General features: G+C 42.0%; 1 protein-coding gene across 2 annotated transcripts in view; it reads right to left on the reverse strand.

The window, feature by feature from the left end:
- The window catches only part of ndst3 (N-deacetylase/N-sulfotransferase (heparan glucosaminyl) 3), a 42,096-nt gene that overhangs the window by 14,247 nt on the left and 9,796 nt on the right, over nt 1-18,053 (reverse strand). For both annotated transcript variants that reach the window (XM_020100506.2, XM_020100507.2), the window contains exons 3-6: nt 13,951-14,038; nt 11,819-11,973; nt 9,839-10,024; nt 4,549-4,677 (exon numbers count right to left, since the gene is read on the reverse strand). In XM_020100506.2, coding sequence (XP_019956065.1) covers nt 4,549-4,677; nt 9,839-10,024; nt 11,819-11,973; nt 13,951-14,038 — 558 coding nt within the window. The remainder of the gene's footprint in view (nt 1-4,548; nt 4,678-9,838; nt 10,025-11,818; nt 11,974-13,950; nt 14,039-18,053) is intronic.

Raw genomic sequence — 18,053 nt, forward strand, 5'->3', positions numbered from 1 at the left:
AACTCAACTCTATCCATCCATATACTACTTACCTGTCTATCTATCTATCTCTCTCTCTATCTATCTATCTATCTATCTATCTGCCTGTCTGTCTGTCTGACTGTCTGTCTGTCTGTCTGTCTGTCTGTCGTTCCCTGTCTCCTCTGCTGCCCTCTCTCTCTTCTGTAATGTGTAGCTGTATCAGTTGGTTTCCCATTACAGACCACTTAGTTCCACATACATTTCTCCTTGATTGAATTGTTATTGCTACTAAAAAGAAGTCTGCACCCCCTCCCTCCATTTTCACTCTCCCTCCCTCACTGTCATTGTCCTCTTCCCCTCCTCACTCTCATTCTCTCTTTCTTTCCCACAGTCCATCTCACTGCCTCCGTCTCATCAGTGGATAATTGAAAGCTGAACGTCAATACCACAAATGATTTCTATTCAATTATTTTGTCTGCTCCAGTCAGCCTCCACCAGCCCTGTCCTCTCTGCCGTCACTTTTTTTCTATATTTTTTCCTGCTTTGCTCTTACTTTGTAATTTCTCCTCCTGTTAGGATCGAAGCTCATTGTGTTTGAGTGTGTGTGTGTGTGTGTGTCTTGATGAGCAGCCAGAGCCTTCAGTAGTAATCAGCAGTGGCAACAGAGAAATGCAATGAAGGAGCAGAAGTTAAACAAAAAAGAGGAGTTGAGAGATTCACACGTGCGAGTGAAGACAACATGCACAGGTTGAAAATGAGTCTGGCCACAGCAAAGTGACCGTCAGAGCTGCCTACAGGGGAGGAAGGGTGGAGCGTTCACTGGGTGAGACTGAAGGATCGGAAAGGAAAGAGATTGTGCTGATATTTGTTGTTTGGCTAATAAGCTTAGTGGCAGAGCTATGCGCTAAATGTCAGCCCTGATATATGTCTACAGCTCTGCTTATGTCAGCTACACACACTTATATAATTATACACACGCACACATGCGCAGATGCTGCGACGCTGACAAACAAACATGCACTGATGTGTGTCTGTGTGTGTGTTTGTGTTTGTGTTTGCATCACTTCCTCTCTGTATGTGTCTGGATTCTCAAGTGACACAAGATGCCGTGACCTGAAAATTAAATCTCAATCTGTCTGCCACCTTCTCACCCAGCTCTCTTCGTCTCTCTCCCCCCTCTCTCCCCCCTCTCTCCCCCATCATTTATTGGAGAATGACTTGTGCCCTATTGGCTGTTTGCAGAGTCTAGGTCGTCCAATCGATTGCTGAGCTTATGAGAGACAGGGAGCTCTATGACTGCTGATGCAGCCCGGAATGATGCAAAAGTATCCAAACGCACACACACACACACACACACACAAGCACACACACGCACGCACTTCGTCGATAACGTTAGATGTTACCAGTGGTAAACTGCCACCAGAGGCCAGATGTGAGTTAAAGTCATTGAAAGGGAAGTGACAATGTTACTAGTGTGCAGATCATCAAACAATAGGAAATCCCCGGGGGACTAAAGCAGTGAGCTACAGAACCCTATTGATTACACACACAAAGTGCACACACTAATGAAAGCTTGTGTGTCTGCAAATAGAGCAGGCAGAAGAGAAAATTAATCCTCGCTCTGCATGTATGTGCGAGCGTGTGTGTGTGTGTGTGTGTGTGTGTGTGTGTGTGTGTGTCGTGGCAGATAGCTCTCATTTAGTGTTTAAATTGCTTTTATGTTTAATAGGTCTCTTCATTAAGAGATACAACATGAGGATGGTTTCATCTTTTATTACGCAGATTAATAAAGGGACGGCAGGGGAGAGAGAGAAGGACAAGAGACATAGGAAACAGAGGGAAAAATGTAATTTACTTCCACGTTTCTGGCTTTTAAGGAGAATTTCAAAGCCTCTATGTAATATGAGTGTGTGTGTGTGATGTGTATGCAACAGTGGACCTCTCAGTCATACCAACAGGTGATATTCTGGAGTGCCATATGTAATGTTGAGCCATAAATCAGGCTGTAATGAAGTGTATTTTTTTAATTTATTTTTTATAACAGCCAAGAGTTGACCTGCAGGTGTTAAAGAGTGTTAAAGTTAATTCTCAGTTCTCCCTCTAAACCTATTAGTGTAGATGCCGTCACATTAGCCTGACTCATCCATCTTTTTTTTCTCACTCCTCCACACTGTTAATGTTTATAATCCCAGACAGGGATCAAACTATGCAAACCCTCTTCCACTGGTCAAAAAAACCCACTTACACCCACTGACATCTGGCTTTGGTCTGGTGCGTAAACAGCCAGGGACATTTGTGTACTTTTTGCTTTTAACATCTTCAGAACAACCTGCAACACTGTTTTTTTTCTACTTGTTGTACAAGATGCAACACTGGCAAGACAGCGAGGTGAGAGAGCTTCTCAGTTTACATTACACCAATATCTGTCTTTAGTCTGCAGTGGGAATGGATACAATCGTCATTCACTTCTGCGTCAAATTCTGCAGCAGACACTGTCCTCAGCTCTATAGCTCTGATCGGCCGTGATGGACAAATGACACCCAGGTGAATACACTGATTTCTAGTGAACATTTATTTTTGCTATTTGTTATTTATCTCGGGTACAAAGTGTAACAGCTTTTATTTTTTCTTTGTATCGAGCAAGACGCAACACTGGCAAGACAGCGAGGTGAGAGAGCTTCTCAGTTTCCAGCACATCCGTGAGGTTGAATATAGTGAACCGAGGGGACACAAAAAAACATGACAACAAACTCCTCTGCTGGCAATGAGAAAGGAGTCGACTGCCTTTTTTTGCAAGTTTACCCGTGTTTAAAAATCAAAACACTACTTTTGGTCCCTTTCAGAAAATATAGCTTCAAGCTTCACTCTGTAATAAATCCATCACTTATGATTTAGGAACGCTGCTCCGACAGTCCAAGACTCAGAGAGTCAGAGGCCTGCTGAAGAAGTTTTGAGGTCTAAGGTTCAATTATTAAGATGCTTTCTAAATTTTTAAATGTGTAATGCAGATAGTATGAACTTCACTACAGACAGAAACTACTCCAACACTCTAAACACAGTGTGGTGCACTACGCACATTTGTCTGGTACAATATCCCCACTGACTCTGTGTATTCACACTATTTGTCTCACTTAATGTAACAAAACATAACAAGCAATTCAGCCCTGAAAATCACTTCATCCGTTAAACAGGAAATGGTAAATTATATTGCCTCTAATTTCTAACTCTGCCACATAGGCATGTTATTAGACAACCACTGCTGCTGCTATGGGAAATGTAAAACATACTTTTTTTGTTGGATTTAAATTAGAGTGTTTTCACACAAGTCCAGAATAGTCTAGGTCCGATAGATGGTCCGTTTCATTGTTTACTTTTGTTAGTTGTGGTTTCATGTTGGAATTTAGAGAACAGACTCAAGACTTTTGCATGACATACGTATCTGGACCGAGAATGAGGCAACTTTTTCACACCTGCTATTTTCGTTCGGTCTAAACTGGCGGTCCAATGATATAAGCAAGGTATGAAAGCGCCTTTAGAGAAGTTAGAGACAGTGAAACAGAGCAGTTATTAGATAATATTGTTAGTTTCAACTGGATATAAAACAATTCCAATTTTGTCACATCAGTGGTACAACAAGCATATCATTTTCTTCTGAGCAAATGTCACAGGTTATTAAACAGGGATACACTGAAAGAGATACAGAAGATAGAAAGAGACAAAACATATTTAATTGACTAAAACAGCAAGGAATGGAACAAAGACAGAAAAGATGTCAGAAGAAAGAGACGAAAGAATGAAAGAAAATGAGGAAGAATAACAAAAAGAGAGACAGACAGAGACAAAGTGGTGCAGAGAGAGAAGAAAGGACGAGATTGGGTTGTTGTGCCGAGCTGCACTCGACTCTGTGATGTTGCCTGAGTTCTGACAGCTCCTCTAGTTCAGCACTCCCCTACCTGACACTTCAATGAAGCCTACTGCTGCTGCACGAGCCTCCACGTGAGTGTGTGTGTGTTGTGCATGTGCACGAAGATGGTCGGACTCAGAGAGATTGTTTGGGGATATTTTTCTGTGAATGTCAATGCCTACCTTTAACTGTGGGCGTGCACGTGCTCACAAGCATCTTATATGCCACCGAATTCTGTTCCTTAATTCAAAGCAGAATCAAGTTGAGCTGACATACGCAGCAGGGGTAAGTGATAGGGGGAGGGTGTGTGTGTGTGACTTTATGTGTGTGAGAGGGCCTGTGAGTGTGTGAGTGCATGTGTGTGTGACAGCAACCCCCCTGTGGTGAGACCTAATTTAAAGTGGGTAGATGAACACAACTCCACAGTGAGACGCAACCCCTGACAGGAAAAAAGACATGCAGACACACACAAGCATGCACGCACACACACACACAAAAGAATCAATCAGACAGAGAGGAAGTTACCTTTACTGTGAGACAGTGGGAAAACCAGTTGCTTCCTTTTCAACGTGCAAAAATCAAAACAGAGAGTAGCAGTCCTCTCGGTTTCACACTCTGTGTTTCCGTTTGCAAGTGTTAGAGCGTGTGTGTGTTTGATTGTGTGTGTGGTTGCTCTGACTCACTGGGTTGAGAAGCACAGTGAGAAAAAGCTCTCCCCCACGGATGCTTTTGTCCAGTTCTTTAGGTCCGCCAGGGTATTCCTTATAGTAGATGGTGTGAGTAAACAAGCCGCACGTCTGTCGAGGCAGCACCTACACACACACACACACAGAAAAATGCAATAAAGGGAGCAGTTGTTAATATCCTTCATATCTCTGCAAGTGCAAATGAACTAATGGCTTAGTCAAGTCTGAGATAAAAGAGCCTTTATGGAAACAAATGAGAGTTTTCAAGGACCCATCAAAGTGTACTCCACAGATTTTCCCCTGCACTCATGGAATAGTTACACGTTTAATCAGGCTTCTCTCAGCTCCCGCTGGAGCCATAAAAAGCCTTTATACAACTTTTTGCACATGTGCATTAGCACTCCCAGAGACCTGTAAACACACTTCAATATGTAAAATCAGCTGAGTTTTCCCTTTGAGGGCAAGTGAAATCACCCTGTAATGATTTTAAATTAAAAAGGAAACTAAAACAGCTGGTTCGGCGTGATGTCACCGATTTCCAGGCCGCAGTGCAAACAAACCAGCCACAAAGAAGACTAGCCAGCAGAATAAAACATGACAGATGTACAGCCATAAAGAGTTGTTTCTACACAGCAGTTTCTAAATATGAGAAGCGGGCAGCAAAGCAGGTCAGGGTTATTCTGATGTGTCGTGTCTTCCTGCCTCTGGGAATGTTAATTAACGCAGAGAAGAAGAACAGGTACGAGTTCTACAGATGGTTCGAGTCACATTCTTGCAGTGTAACAAACTGTTTTCTGATATTGTGACGTGTCGTAGGATAAAAAGCACATGCACTCATTAATAACATAAATGATTGCTCCGTTCCATTTCGGTGCTCCAGTTCCAGGACTCTGCTGTGTTGTGCAGGACTTGGGCTCAGTGACACACCTCACTGGGACACTAGAGAAAGGGGTCTAATTAAATCGTATTATTTCCCCCTCTGATGTAAGCTGTGGTGAAAAAAAGAGTCAAAGGGCTGTCAAAGGACACAGCAATTACAGTGTATGGGCTATGAGTCCTGAGGAGCAGGTGCACAGGACATGGTGCTTTGACGTGAACTGGTGAAGTTCAATCTTCCTGGAGCGCTGTTAGTTTATTTTCTTGTCCACCTCCACTACATCTGTTTGGTATTTTGGTGACTCTCTGTTTACCGAAGTAGGACGAGATAATAATGGAATACTTTTAAGCCCACCTCGAACAGGTGCACCGTGCACCCCCGGCCCTGAAGATACTACAGGCAGCACACTGCCACACCTTCAGTGTGAGTTACACACAGTGTATATGTTGTGCCTTGACTGATGAATAGCAGGCTACAGATGTCAATTTCTCAGATTCTCTTTATCGCTACCATGTCAATCAAAAATGTTATGGTTGTATTTGTGAAAGCAGCAGCTGATTCAACATCGATGACACTGTTTTTGAATTTAATTTTACAATCTAAGATTAGAATTGTCAGGAAATCTTTATAGCTCACTTCAACTGTACTGTAGCATGTGCCAAACAAGAAAAAAAGGATTTTAATTATTTTAGGTTATGCTTTAAGAGAAGGGAAGTGATGAGAAGAGGAGAGAAGAGAAGAGAAGGGAAGAGAAGAGAAGGTCTTTATTGTGAACTCCTTGTGGAGCACTTTTCTGTATGAAATAAAAAGTAAAGGCTGGAAGCGTAGATATTGGTTTATCTATAAAACACTGCAGACTGATTCACACTCACGAGATAGAGAGAAGGGGGGGGGGGTAAGAGAGAGAAACAAAGAAAGAGAGAGAAAGAGAGAGAGAAGGCCACCAGAGCCACAGACACTCAGCACTATTTCACCAAACCAATTATCCACAGAGCTATAGCTCAAAGTGATATAGTACATTTTAAAAAAAATACACACACAAACACAAGTATGCATGTTTGCACGGGTGCATGCACACACACACACACACACACACACACAGTCCCATATCTCAGTATGATTTGTTCTGATACTGTGGGTCCAGTGGGTGGCTCTCAATCTGCTGACAGAGACACACAAACACCAATTTTACAGCCTTCAGACAACGTCCTGTCCTCCTCTGAGCAAACAAAGATGGAGCGAGAGGCAGAAGAGACGGAGATTAATAGACAGAAGAATTTGAGGTGAAAAAAAATTGAATAAATAAAAAGGTGAAAGGTAAAGAAAATCTGAAAAGATCACCAGCTGGTTTATGGGGGAGTGATTTAAAATTCTAATTCTGCATGGACAGAGGCGTACTTACACACACACATATACAAACCTCTCAGAAAAATGTTCCGCCTGCATGAGCTAAGTTTTTGAGTTAGTTTTTTTCTTATAGCCTCCTTTTGCTCTTTAGTCAGTGCAGCATGCAATGTCTTAGAGCAAGAACAGCAGACCGTTCTTTATTTTCCTGCACTGCTTTCACATTGCGGCGCAGTTTTAAATATTTAATAGTGGCTACTAATACACATTTTTCTATTTCTACAGCTGTGTAAATACAATTTCACAGAAGCAGTGAGACCTCAAGGTCAAGTTGCTGTTGTGGCTTTTCGATTGTATCACATATCATGTTGTCAGCAGATGGCGAATGTTTGGTTGTTATGGAATTGCAGCTGTTTAAATGTATGATATTTGATTATGAACATTTCGGGGACGTTTTGAAAGTTCATTCTCGACCTTAGAAACAGCTGTTGACCAAATAAACTCATTCATTAGCTGTTCTGGAACGTTCCTTCGTAGCACACGATCTACATTTGCAGATGATGACATTCAATTTTAATATCTTCAAATCCGTGACAACTGAGCAAATACCACATGCTGAAAAAGATAATACGATATAATTAAAAAGCTGCTGAATTCTGATATATATAGTAAATAACATGATCAACAGGTCCCTTCATTTCCTGTCCATGTCAGGGGATCCCAGCAAGGACATGGACATGCAGGCCCCAGTATGTGCAGAACTCAGCCTTCTCGCCCTGATGGCACATCTCCCCCTGCCCTAATCCATCTTCATTATCTTTCATTCAAGTCCTGTATTAAATACAAAATCCTCATCCTCACCTATAAATGCCTCCGTGCCCTATCACCCCAGTACCTGCCTGACCTCCTCCCCCTCTACACTCTATCCTGGAACCAGCCTGAGAACCTATATGGTGACAGGACATTCCTCAATGCCCCATACTGGAAACTTTTACTTCTCACAACCCTCCTTTATCCCAATATTTCTATTATTATTTTCTGTCCTTATCTTGTTTCATTCACATTCTAAATTGTCCTAAAGCTGCTTTGGGTTCCTTCAAAGGTGTTTTCCAAATAATGATGACCTTCGCCAAGGAGGTTATGTTTTCATTTGAATTTGTTTGATAGTGAGCAGGATTGTGCAAAAACTGCTCAACCCATACCCATGACATTTTAAGGGGGGGGCAAATCCAAGAATATTTTTTCACTTCCTTTAATGGAGCGAGAAATAGCGATTTTCAAAATTTTCATCTATTTCTTGATATGTATGAGTGTTAGCAATTTGGTGCAAATCCAAATAACTGTTGGGCCTTGCACTCTACATTCTAGTTACTATTATTATTCTGCTGCTTGACAGTTCCGTTGAAGATTTAATTTAACTCCAGTCAATTGCTCTATAATTTATTTCATTTTTTCTCCTAGTGAAAATTCAGATTTTTTTTCCCTTTCATGTTCTTTCTTTCTTTGTGATAGTTTGCACAGTGTTGAAAACAGTGTGTATTTTTGTTCAGTGGCTTGTTATTCAATTCGGTGAATCACTGTCGTTTCACAATACCTACTAGAATGGGTCATGTATATTATCACATTATAACCTGTCAAACTGTCAGCTTTGCATTGTATTGAAGGGAAGCTGGATTAAGTGGCTGTCTTTTATGTTGCCATGACGAGATGACAAGAAATAAAGGAGGAGTTCGGGGACTGATTAGGGAATTGACATCGCTGTCTGCGCAAATTGTTTGCTCAAACCCGAATACAGCAGAACAACATGGCCCGGTAATTTTGGTGTCAGATGTGATTGGTTCTTTTTGTCAATAAGCGAGCAGTTGTGCACGCTAACAAAGAGCCCGACTGACAAGTGAACGAAGAGGAGGAGGAGACAGAAGGAGGCAGGGATGAAGACAATGTGCTTAAAGGTGAAAGGGGTGAGAGGAGTAACAGTCGCAAACAGCAACTGATGAATCATTTATTGAAGCATTTAAGGGCAAAAATTCCATCACTTGATCCTTATTCTGTGTTATATACCGCACAGATACACACACACACACACACAAAGAAAAGCCCGTCTGTTCAGCCACATTGGGAATCCATTAAATATTAAATCAACGTGGGGCTGAGCATGCTGTGGTGAGACGAGGTCAAAGAATTCATATCATACACACACACGTATATGCATTCACACGCAGTACACAGAGGTTACACACCACACACAGCATCATTGATTTTTTGTTTAAGACCACAAGAAACAATCAGCACACAATTTACTACTCAGCAAACACTTAGTTGCACGAAGAGGCAGCAGATAAAAACTGTTTTTCAAAGTGAGATAAAAAAGAAAGCGAGCAGCGAAGCAACGTACCCCGATGCTCTCCTGTGACTAAATGATGCTGCGATTAGGCTCGCTTTGATTTTTTGTTCCTTGAGCAATTTATAATTCATTGTTTTAATTTCAGTCGGATGAATTAAGCAAATCATTTTCCTCCTGGCAGACAAGGACACTACATACGTGCTGAGTGTTGGGTTTGATTTATAAATGCTGCATGGTCAACGGGGTTATGTTAGAGAAACACATATGATAACTTCGAAACAAAAAAAAAGCACCGAGCTGTGAAGTGAAGCGACTCAGCTCTTTTTGTCAGAAAACGCACATGTCCTGTCTGCCAGGGCTGAAATATCACACAGCACCAACACTGGCTTGTATCTATAGGGATGACCACAATAAAAAGCTGTGGAAAAACAAGCTTGATGAGAATAACCTCTAGTCCGACAGAGAATGATAGAGCAAGAAAAAGATTTAAAACAGGATGGAGAATATGAAATAACCACATTAAAATCTGTTTGTGTGATTAAATTCCTGTAAAATCTTTTAAATCACATGTGTTTTTTTAGATTGAATATTAGTTGTAGTCTGGATGTGCACAGGCATGAGAGTTGATCAAAATGAGTTCATGGACATGAATATGAATGAGGTCATTTGCATGTGTGCACGTGCTGTGATGTTTTCCGTGACTGACGGCGTCGTCTCCTCACCATGATGCTGTTGTGGATGAAGCCCTTGCGGTAGCGGGCGGGCTTGAGGTGCGGGTACTCCTCGGTGCTGGTGACCCGGATGTTCCACACGCGTCTCCAGGCCTCGTAGAGCTGCAGGTGAACCGGGTACACGCCTGAGTGGTGAGGGGCCACGGCGTAGCCCATGTCCACCGGGATGTTGTGCTCCTGGAGAGGGGACACGGACACGGACACATACACGAGGGTTATTGAAATAAACAAAAAACAGTTATGGTACATTTACAACTCTTGCAAAGGGCATGATGAACACACAAAGCCAGACGGTGTGACCTTGTCAAAGAAGCACGCCGTCTGTGTTGTGTTTGTTATGATGTCGGCCTTCAGGTTGGAAATTAAAAATATATATAGTTTGTGAGCATGTGTGTGAGGGTGGATGGTTGCTGGGTACATCTCGCAGACTGATGGTGTTGTCCTTGGCTCTGACACACACCTACACACACTGTCAAAACTGAGCATCGGCGGCCAGCGGGATGAGGGACTGGCATACGTATGTGTGTGTACAATAGAGGTTAGGGATCACACTTTATGAGCACGTTCACCTTCAACCGCATCAGCCACAACCACCAACCCCCCTCGGTTTATTGTATGTGTGACAGGACACGGTCATACAAATCATTGACACACACACGCAAACACACACACACACATATGTCCGAACCAAGCAGAGCATGGCAACAAAAGCTCTCAACCTTGTGGACTTCAGATTAAAAGGGGCTCAGATGTGTCCCCGTCAAAATAAGCCCTTCATCCCCCACTGAGGTACTTGACATTTTAGTTTTAGAAAATGAAAACATAAAACTCTCCTCCATGCTATCTCATCGGGGAACTGCAGCATGATCATCTAAATACATCCGTCATATCAAACCAAAAGGAGTTTCTGGCAGATATTTGCAAATTAAAAATTATGATAAAACACGAGTACATTTTTCTGCTGCAATATGGATCCAAACTTGTCCTTTACAAACTTTGTCCCCACAGATGAGAGCAAGCATATGTCACTTTCGTGTCGCCAGGATAACTTCACCCCCTTTTGGGTGATAACAAACGCTGTGAAAGTGCCGGCAGCAAATTGAAAACCGTCCTGGCACTATTCCTAAATGCTGCTGCGCTGCATTTTGTACATCAAATAATTTAGAAAAGAGTTTAGGTTTTTCCTTGCTGCTACAAAGACCAAAGGACGACAAAAGAAGAGATGTGAGGTCTGTGAGCTGTGGTAAACTGTGGGAACCAGCCAGTCAACAAATGTTAGTCTTAACATCTTAACACAGTGAATATTTATTCAAAGAATACAGAGAAATAACAAAAGGAGACCCCAATTTAGTATTAGCCCGTGGAGCTAATGTTAGCTCACCAGGACTGGCTGCAGTATATGTCAACATATGACACCTCTGGTCACTGAGTGGGGTCATTCATCCACTTTGATGGAGGCGACTGAAGGGACACTCAGCCACCTCTATTTCTTTAACTCTCTTCTATGTAATGAAACCGACGATGAAATAATATCATTTTGCCTGACTAGCTATATAGGACTTTGACTCCTAATACCTAGAAAGAAATATGATTCTCTCATTTTACGCTGTTAAAATAGCAGACCTCACAATTTGTATTTTCCACCAGTCAAATCAGCGGGTATGTTTTCACTCAAATAATTTGTAGATGCTAATTTGCATTTACAAAACATGTAATCTGCATAATAGGGCTACGGTCGTCTGAACACGACTCCAAAATACTAAGACATGGGACGTGAATTCCCAGAGTTCACATGAACATCATGTGTTTTCTGCCACGGCAAAGAAACAAACATAACCATTACAAAAGAGCAACAGACAAAAATGTAACCGTGGGAAGTGAGAGTGATAAAGGGGACAAACGAGAAGAAAGCAGCAACAGAGAAGACAGCTGCGGGAAATGTGCCCACATGCGAGTGTGCATCCATCTCACCAGAGCGAATTCCTTGTTGAGGACCATCTGCTCCAGCAGGGAGGACTCGTTGTGGAAGAGGTGAGGCTGCATGTGGCTCCACATGTGGGGGAACCACCAGAACTCATCCACATACTTCAGCAGCAAATCATCTCCCTCATCCTCCTCCACCGTGCCTGCGCTCGCACACACACACACACACACAGGAAAACACACAAACACAAAAGGACAAAGAATGAAACATGTACAAATGTTTGCATCACATAGTTCAGTCACACACAGCTTCAGTACATCATTAAGCGACTGGGTTGTCTCAGGTCGTGTTGCTAAATAAGGTGGCGGTCGGATACCATGGTGATAAGAAGCGATGCCATGGCGATATCAGATTTCTTCTAATTATAATCATGTTCTAACTCACCTCTATTGTTTTTTATTTTCCAGTGTGTCCAACTTCTTTGTTCTCTTGCTGCAGATTTAGACACTTAAACTGAAATCAATAAAATCTGTCCTTGGAACCGTGAGAGAGCTGAGAACGTAGAGCAGCATGTCACAGCCGAACAAGCACACCTGTATATTACACTCTAAATGTAGAGATAGTACAAGATTGAAACAATCCTTATTTTATGATGATAAACAGGAATATGTAATATACATAATATACGCTTTCATTTTTTTTTAAGTAAATCATATCTGGTCATTTGTTTATTGCTGCCTGTGTAATTCTTTATATGTAATTTATATAAATGTTTTTTGTGCTATAAATGAACACAATAGATTTACTGCAATGATTATATCTGCATTAAATAATGTAGAGGCTTTTTTAAATCTTGGCAAAACAAGTTCTGTTCAAACATACTGTACAGGAGCAATTAATTTAAGTCTTATTTAATATCACAGTGTGAATAGTGGGACGACAGATGCTTGCATACTCAGCACGATATGTTCAGATGTATGATGGGAATCTTCACTGTCAACATAATGACTTCATATTAAACCTTAAACATTTTGTTCAACTGCTTGTAGCTATATGTATGTGTCAACATGTAACACACACGATTTCTCTTCTAAATACAGTAAACACATTGACTCAGACTGAAGTCAAGTGACATCTTGATATACATCCATTCTAAAGATGGATCCATGTTATTTGAGTGGTAAGAACATTCATCTTTCTTTTGAGGGATTGTGCTAGCTGCTAAAAAATGTCCATGTGAAAATTTCAGTTTATAGAAATAGGTTTCATCCTCACCCTTCATCACCATGAGAACAAATTAGATCTGACGATGTTTGGATCTGTGCATGATCTTTGAGAAATAAACGTTCTATTGTTAACAATTAAACATTTGAAAATAGACATGACACCACCATATATGACATGTTATGCTAAGTTTCATGAAGTGTTATATTTAATTCTATTTGAAACGAACTAGCAGGTGGGCTTATAACTTGCAGCTTCAGCCGCACCTCTAATCAACGTGCCAAACTGATGTATCATTCATCCTCTTCTCCCTGCTCCCCTCATCCCTTCATCCTCTTGTCCCTCCTTCCCTCATCCCTTCATCCTCTTCTTCCTCCTTCCCTCATTTCTTCTCCCTCCTTCCCTCATCCCTTCATCCTCTTCTTCCTCCTTCCCTCATTTCTTCATCCTCCTTTCCCTACTTCTCTCATCCAACCCACATCTCCTCATCCTCATCTCCCTCCTTCCCTCATCCCTAACCTCATCCCTTCATCCTCTTCTTCCTCCCACATTCATCCCTACCCTCATCCCTTCCTCTGTTTTTCCCTCCTTTCCTCATCCCACCAACATCTCTTCATCCTCTTCTCCCTCCCTCCCTCATCTATTCATCCTCTTCGTCATCCCTTCCTTTGGTGCACACCTAGGTACCGTCTGGGGGGCCCATAATAAGCTCAGGTGAAATGATGTCTGAGACAGAGACCCCACACACAGAGTCTTCCACCCTGTGCTCTCCTGGACTCACCTATATGAAAACGTTCAACTCCACTATTTGTACAATTAGTAGTCTGCATAAACCCAGATGAAGTGAATGAAGGAAGGCAGGAATCCTTCAGTTTGCATTATACAACAAAACACTTTTATGGTAAGGTTTTACAATAGTAGTCATTGGGGTTTAAAGCATATAAACAGAACTCACCTGTGTGGTAAAACTTCCCAGAGAAGCCAAGGTTGAAGGTAAAGTTGGAGATTTGAGCACGAAGCTGTTTCTGAATATCAAGGAGAGCCTGTAGATAGATGGATAGATAGATGGATAGATAGATAGATAGATAGATAGATAGATAGATAGATAGATAGATAGATAGATAGATAGATAGATGGATAGATAGATGGATAGATAGATGGATAGATAGATGGATAGACAGATAGATGATAGTGACATTAGTGACAGAATCACATTAACCTCCCTGCAGACAGTAGATCAGCTTCATCTCTCCCCAGCCTACACTTACACTTGCAGATAAATGCCCGATCTGTCTGATTCATGTCTTATGTCTCTCTGTTGTATATTTAAGCGAACTCTAACTCCCCCGAGAACTATCAGAGGAACTATACCTCAGACAGTGATGTGTGTGTGTGTGTGTGTGTGTGTGTGTGCGTGTGTGTGTGTGTTTACTCATCTCGGCTTGACGATGGCAGCCAGTCACCTGCATGCTTTAGCGATGTGCGTCACCGTATTTTTCTATTTTTTTTTCCCCAAGCGTTCCCGTCCTTATCGTTCCCTCACTCACCGGTTTCAATACTTGAATCAGGATTTTCTCAACTTATTTAATGACTTCATTAGTTTACTGGCCTTTAAACAAAGACTCTGTAATGAGTGTTAACTAAAGAGAGTTGCACAGTCGCACACAGTCACACACAGTCGCACACAGTCGCACACACCAACAGTAATGCCAGTTAATGAAGGTCAGTGCATTAGTAGCCTCTGGAGGGTGGACTAATAACCCCACCCTACACACACACACACACACACTCCTCCCTCCTCATCATTCTCTCCATCCATCCCTAACGTTACCAAGTGAAACCCCCCCATGCCCCATTCTCTCTCCCTCTTTCACCTTTTTCAGATTCGCCCTCTACACTTCCATCTTTCCACTTCTGAGAACATGCAGCCCCCCCCCACCTTCCACATTTGTCTTCCACCGCTCCCTCCGTCCCTCCCTCTCTCTTTCTCTGAACCTCCATCTCTCCCTCGCTCTTGCTCCGTGAAAATGTCACATTCTCAGGAGACGGGGCTGCTCTAATTTGAAAGGAAGGCTGAAGCAGCATGGAGGAGAGATCGCTCTCTCTTTCTCTACAACTCTTTTCTCCCTGTGCTCTTCCTCTCTCACACCCCCATCTTACTGCTATCGATGCACTTTTCCTTTTTTTCTCCCGCACAAACATTTTTGTTTATTTGTGAAAGTCTTATATTCTCTGTGCGTCTCAAACTGATGGGTGGTTCTGTTGAGCTTCATGTCACATCTCTGTTATCACTCTTTGTCACGCTGCTTTTAATCGATCCTAAAGAACCCTCCCTGATCTACTAGACCTGAGCAGCTGATGTCAGAGCAGGGAGTCACTTCCAGGCTGTGTGTCGCTTCCTGTGTGTCTGGGTGTATGTGTGTGTGTGTGTGTGTGTGTGTGTGTGTGTGTCTCCAAAACTAACAAATATACAGACACATGCATGGGGCGTCTTCATTATCTCTAATCTAATCGTGTTGAAGATGGCTGCATGCTGACAGATGTGCACGGCTCCCTAATCTGATCCCCTGTCTCCTCTCTTACGACATCCTCTACATCTTACACACACACACACACACACACAAACACACACACACACACACACACACAAACACACACACACACACAAACATGCGCATACAAAGATTTAGAATTGAAATTAAGTTTGTAGCTGAGTGCTTTGCATTATAACTCAATATACACTCCCCGATGCACTTGGTCGAAATGCATTATTAACGTGTGCATTGCTATCTGCAAACGCTGGCACAGGTGTGTGTCCAAGTGTGCAGTATATTAGCTTAAACACCTCATTTGTATTCTGCTACCTAACATCAATAGCAGAAAACACAATGGCCTGACTGTTCTGTTTTCAGCTGTGATAACACCGAGCTGCTTTTAATTACAACAGTCAACATTTTATCACCTCTAATGCCACTACACCAAGAACCATTTGGAACTGCATTTGTTGCTGCATTTACTTATTCAGTAAATATTGTTCCACAAAAGTATGTTTTTGGAAATTCAAAGCCTGCCCAACAAAAAAGCAAAGAAATTGTGTTTTCCCAAGTCACTCCAAATCTAACACATCAGAGATCAAGGAGAGCGACCATTTCTCTTTCTGAACTCCACCAGTCTGTTGTGGTTTTTAAAGGATAACCTTGACCTGCAGATCGACTTACAGCAGGAAGTGGGTGTTGATGTTAGATCTGTGGTTTTAGAAAGTAATACAATTATTAATCTGGTGAACCTCAGATTATCACAGTAACCTAAAGTCCAATTGCATTTCCATTTTATTTAGTGTTTTTTGTTTCCCTAGACATGCCAGATTCTTTCATCAAGATAAATGTATTATTCCCTGGGTGCAATGTTAAAACACAGCATCTTGCAATGTTAAAGAAAGTGAAGGAAAAAAATCCTGGATCTGCCCCAAAATGTAATGGCTTCTTTCTTGGCCCATGTCCCATTCTTCCAAACAGTTTTGTGGAAATCTGAAATCTATTTTGTGTAATCCTGCCGACAAACAAACAAACCAATGACTGGTGAAAGCATTAACCTTGACGGAGGTAATAACCACATCAGAATACATTCTTAAGATCACTGTGTCAGGGAAAATTGTGGCACCACTGTGGATCCTCATGAGGAAGAAGAACTGCAGGTAAATTCAATGCCCAGCAATAAAAAGGGAGTAGACATCTCGCAGGAAAACATGTGTTACAACCACGACTCTGCGGGACAATGAAGTCCCTGTGCAGTTTTCTCAGAGAGTAACGGAAGCAGATCTTGCGGAGAGGGTGGAGGGGCTTTAAGCAATGTGTATCCAATCTGTCCGTTGGATACTGAGCTCAGAGCTGAAGATAGTTTTAAACCGCAAGAGATACTTCATAAGAACGAAGAGGGGGGAGGATTTTGGATTAGAAGGAGGTGGGACTATGTAGCATGTGAGAGATCTCGACAATCCTGACGATGAAGGTAAACACACAATGGGATTAACTGTTAGTGATAGCCCTCATTTCTCTGCCCAATCCTACAGCTGCCGGGTGTCAGAAGCACTGCCAGTTGGATTCTGTGTGTGTGAAAGCGACAGTGTGTGTGTGCATGCATGCATATATGTGCGTGCGTGTGTGTGTGTCCTTGTGGGTAGAAGTGGAGGATGTGCCAACTAGATGTTGGGGTTCAAACAGATGGGAGACAGGCATCTGGACAGCTGGCATTCACTGCCTTTCACAAACCCTTTACACCAACCACCTCTCCTCCATATCCCCATTCTGTCACTCTGTTCACAGTTTGTTTTTCTCTTTTCTTCTCGCAGCATTAAGCCTGCCTGGGAGACCTAAAATAACAAAAGTAATTATAAAAGAACTTATTTGCGGTCAGGATTTTGATGTGAGGGCAGGTTGAGGCAAGCAAGAGATGTATGCGAGGTCTGCAGGGTTTAAAGTCTCTTGGAAAAGCAGGTTAAAGCTCGTGATTTTCTCTACATGAGTGCACATGTTTGTTTCTACATGTGTATGTAATATGAACACCAGGCCAGCAATTTAACTGGGTCAGACATCTCTATTTGATGAGCAGGAGGAGCACTTTGCCAGTTAATGCCAGTCTCCATTTTGCTTACTCTCTCCTTCTCTGTCTCCCTTCCATTCTCGCCTGTCAGATTCCAGTCAGCGTGGCTTTTATATGTGTGTATATATATATATATATATATATATATATATGGAGAATTTCACAAATTCATCTATTCACTTGCATTTACGGATCCAAGGTACTTGTGATTGCTTTGGCATTGCTACACTTAACACTAAATTCTACTTGGCAGCCCCTCAAGGCTTTTGAGTTTCAGTGATTGCTGTGACCACAAAAAAGAAAAAACCTGCCTCAGAAAAAGCGTGGCGCGCTGCCACGTTCTCCGACTTAATTTAGAGTAAAAACAAGAGTGCTGACAAAAAAGTTATTAGGATCATTTTCTTTTTGACGGATGCTTTCTTTAGAGTGTTCATTGCAATGACGCTGCAGTGATTGTCT

The sequence above is a fragment of the Paralichthys olivaceus genome, chromosome 8 (assembly GCF_024713975.1).
Source record: "Paralichthys olivaceus isolate ysfri-2021 chromosome 8, ASM2471397v2, whole genome shotgun sequence".
Classification (NCBI taxonomy): Eukaryota; Metazoa; Chordata; class Actinopteri; order Pleuronectiformes; family Paralichthyidae; genus Paralichthys; species Paralichthys olivaceus.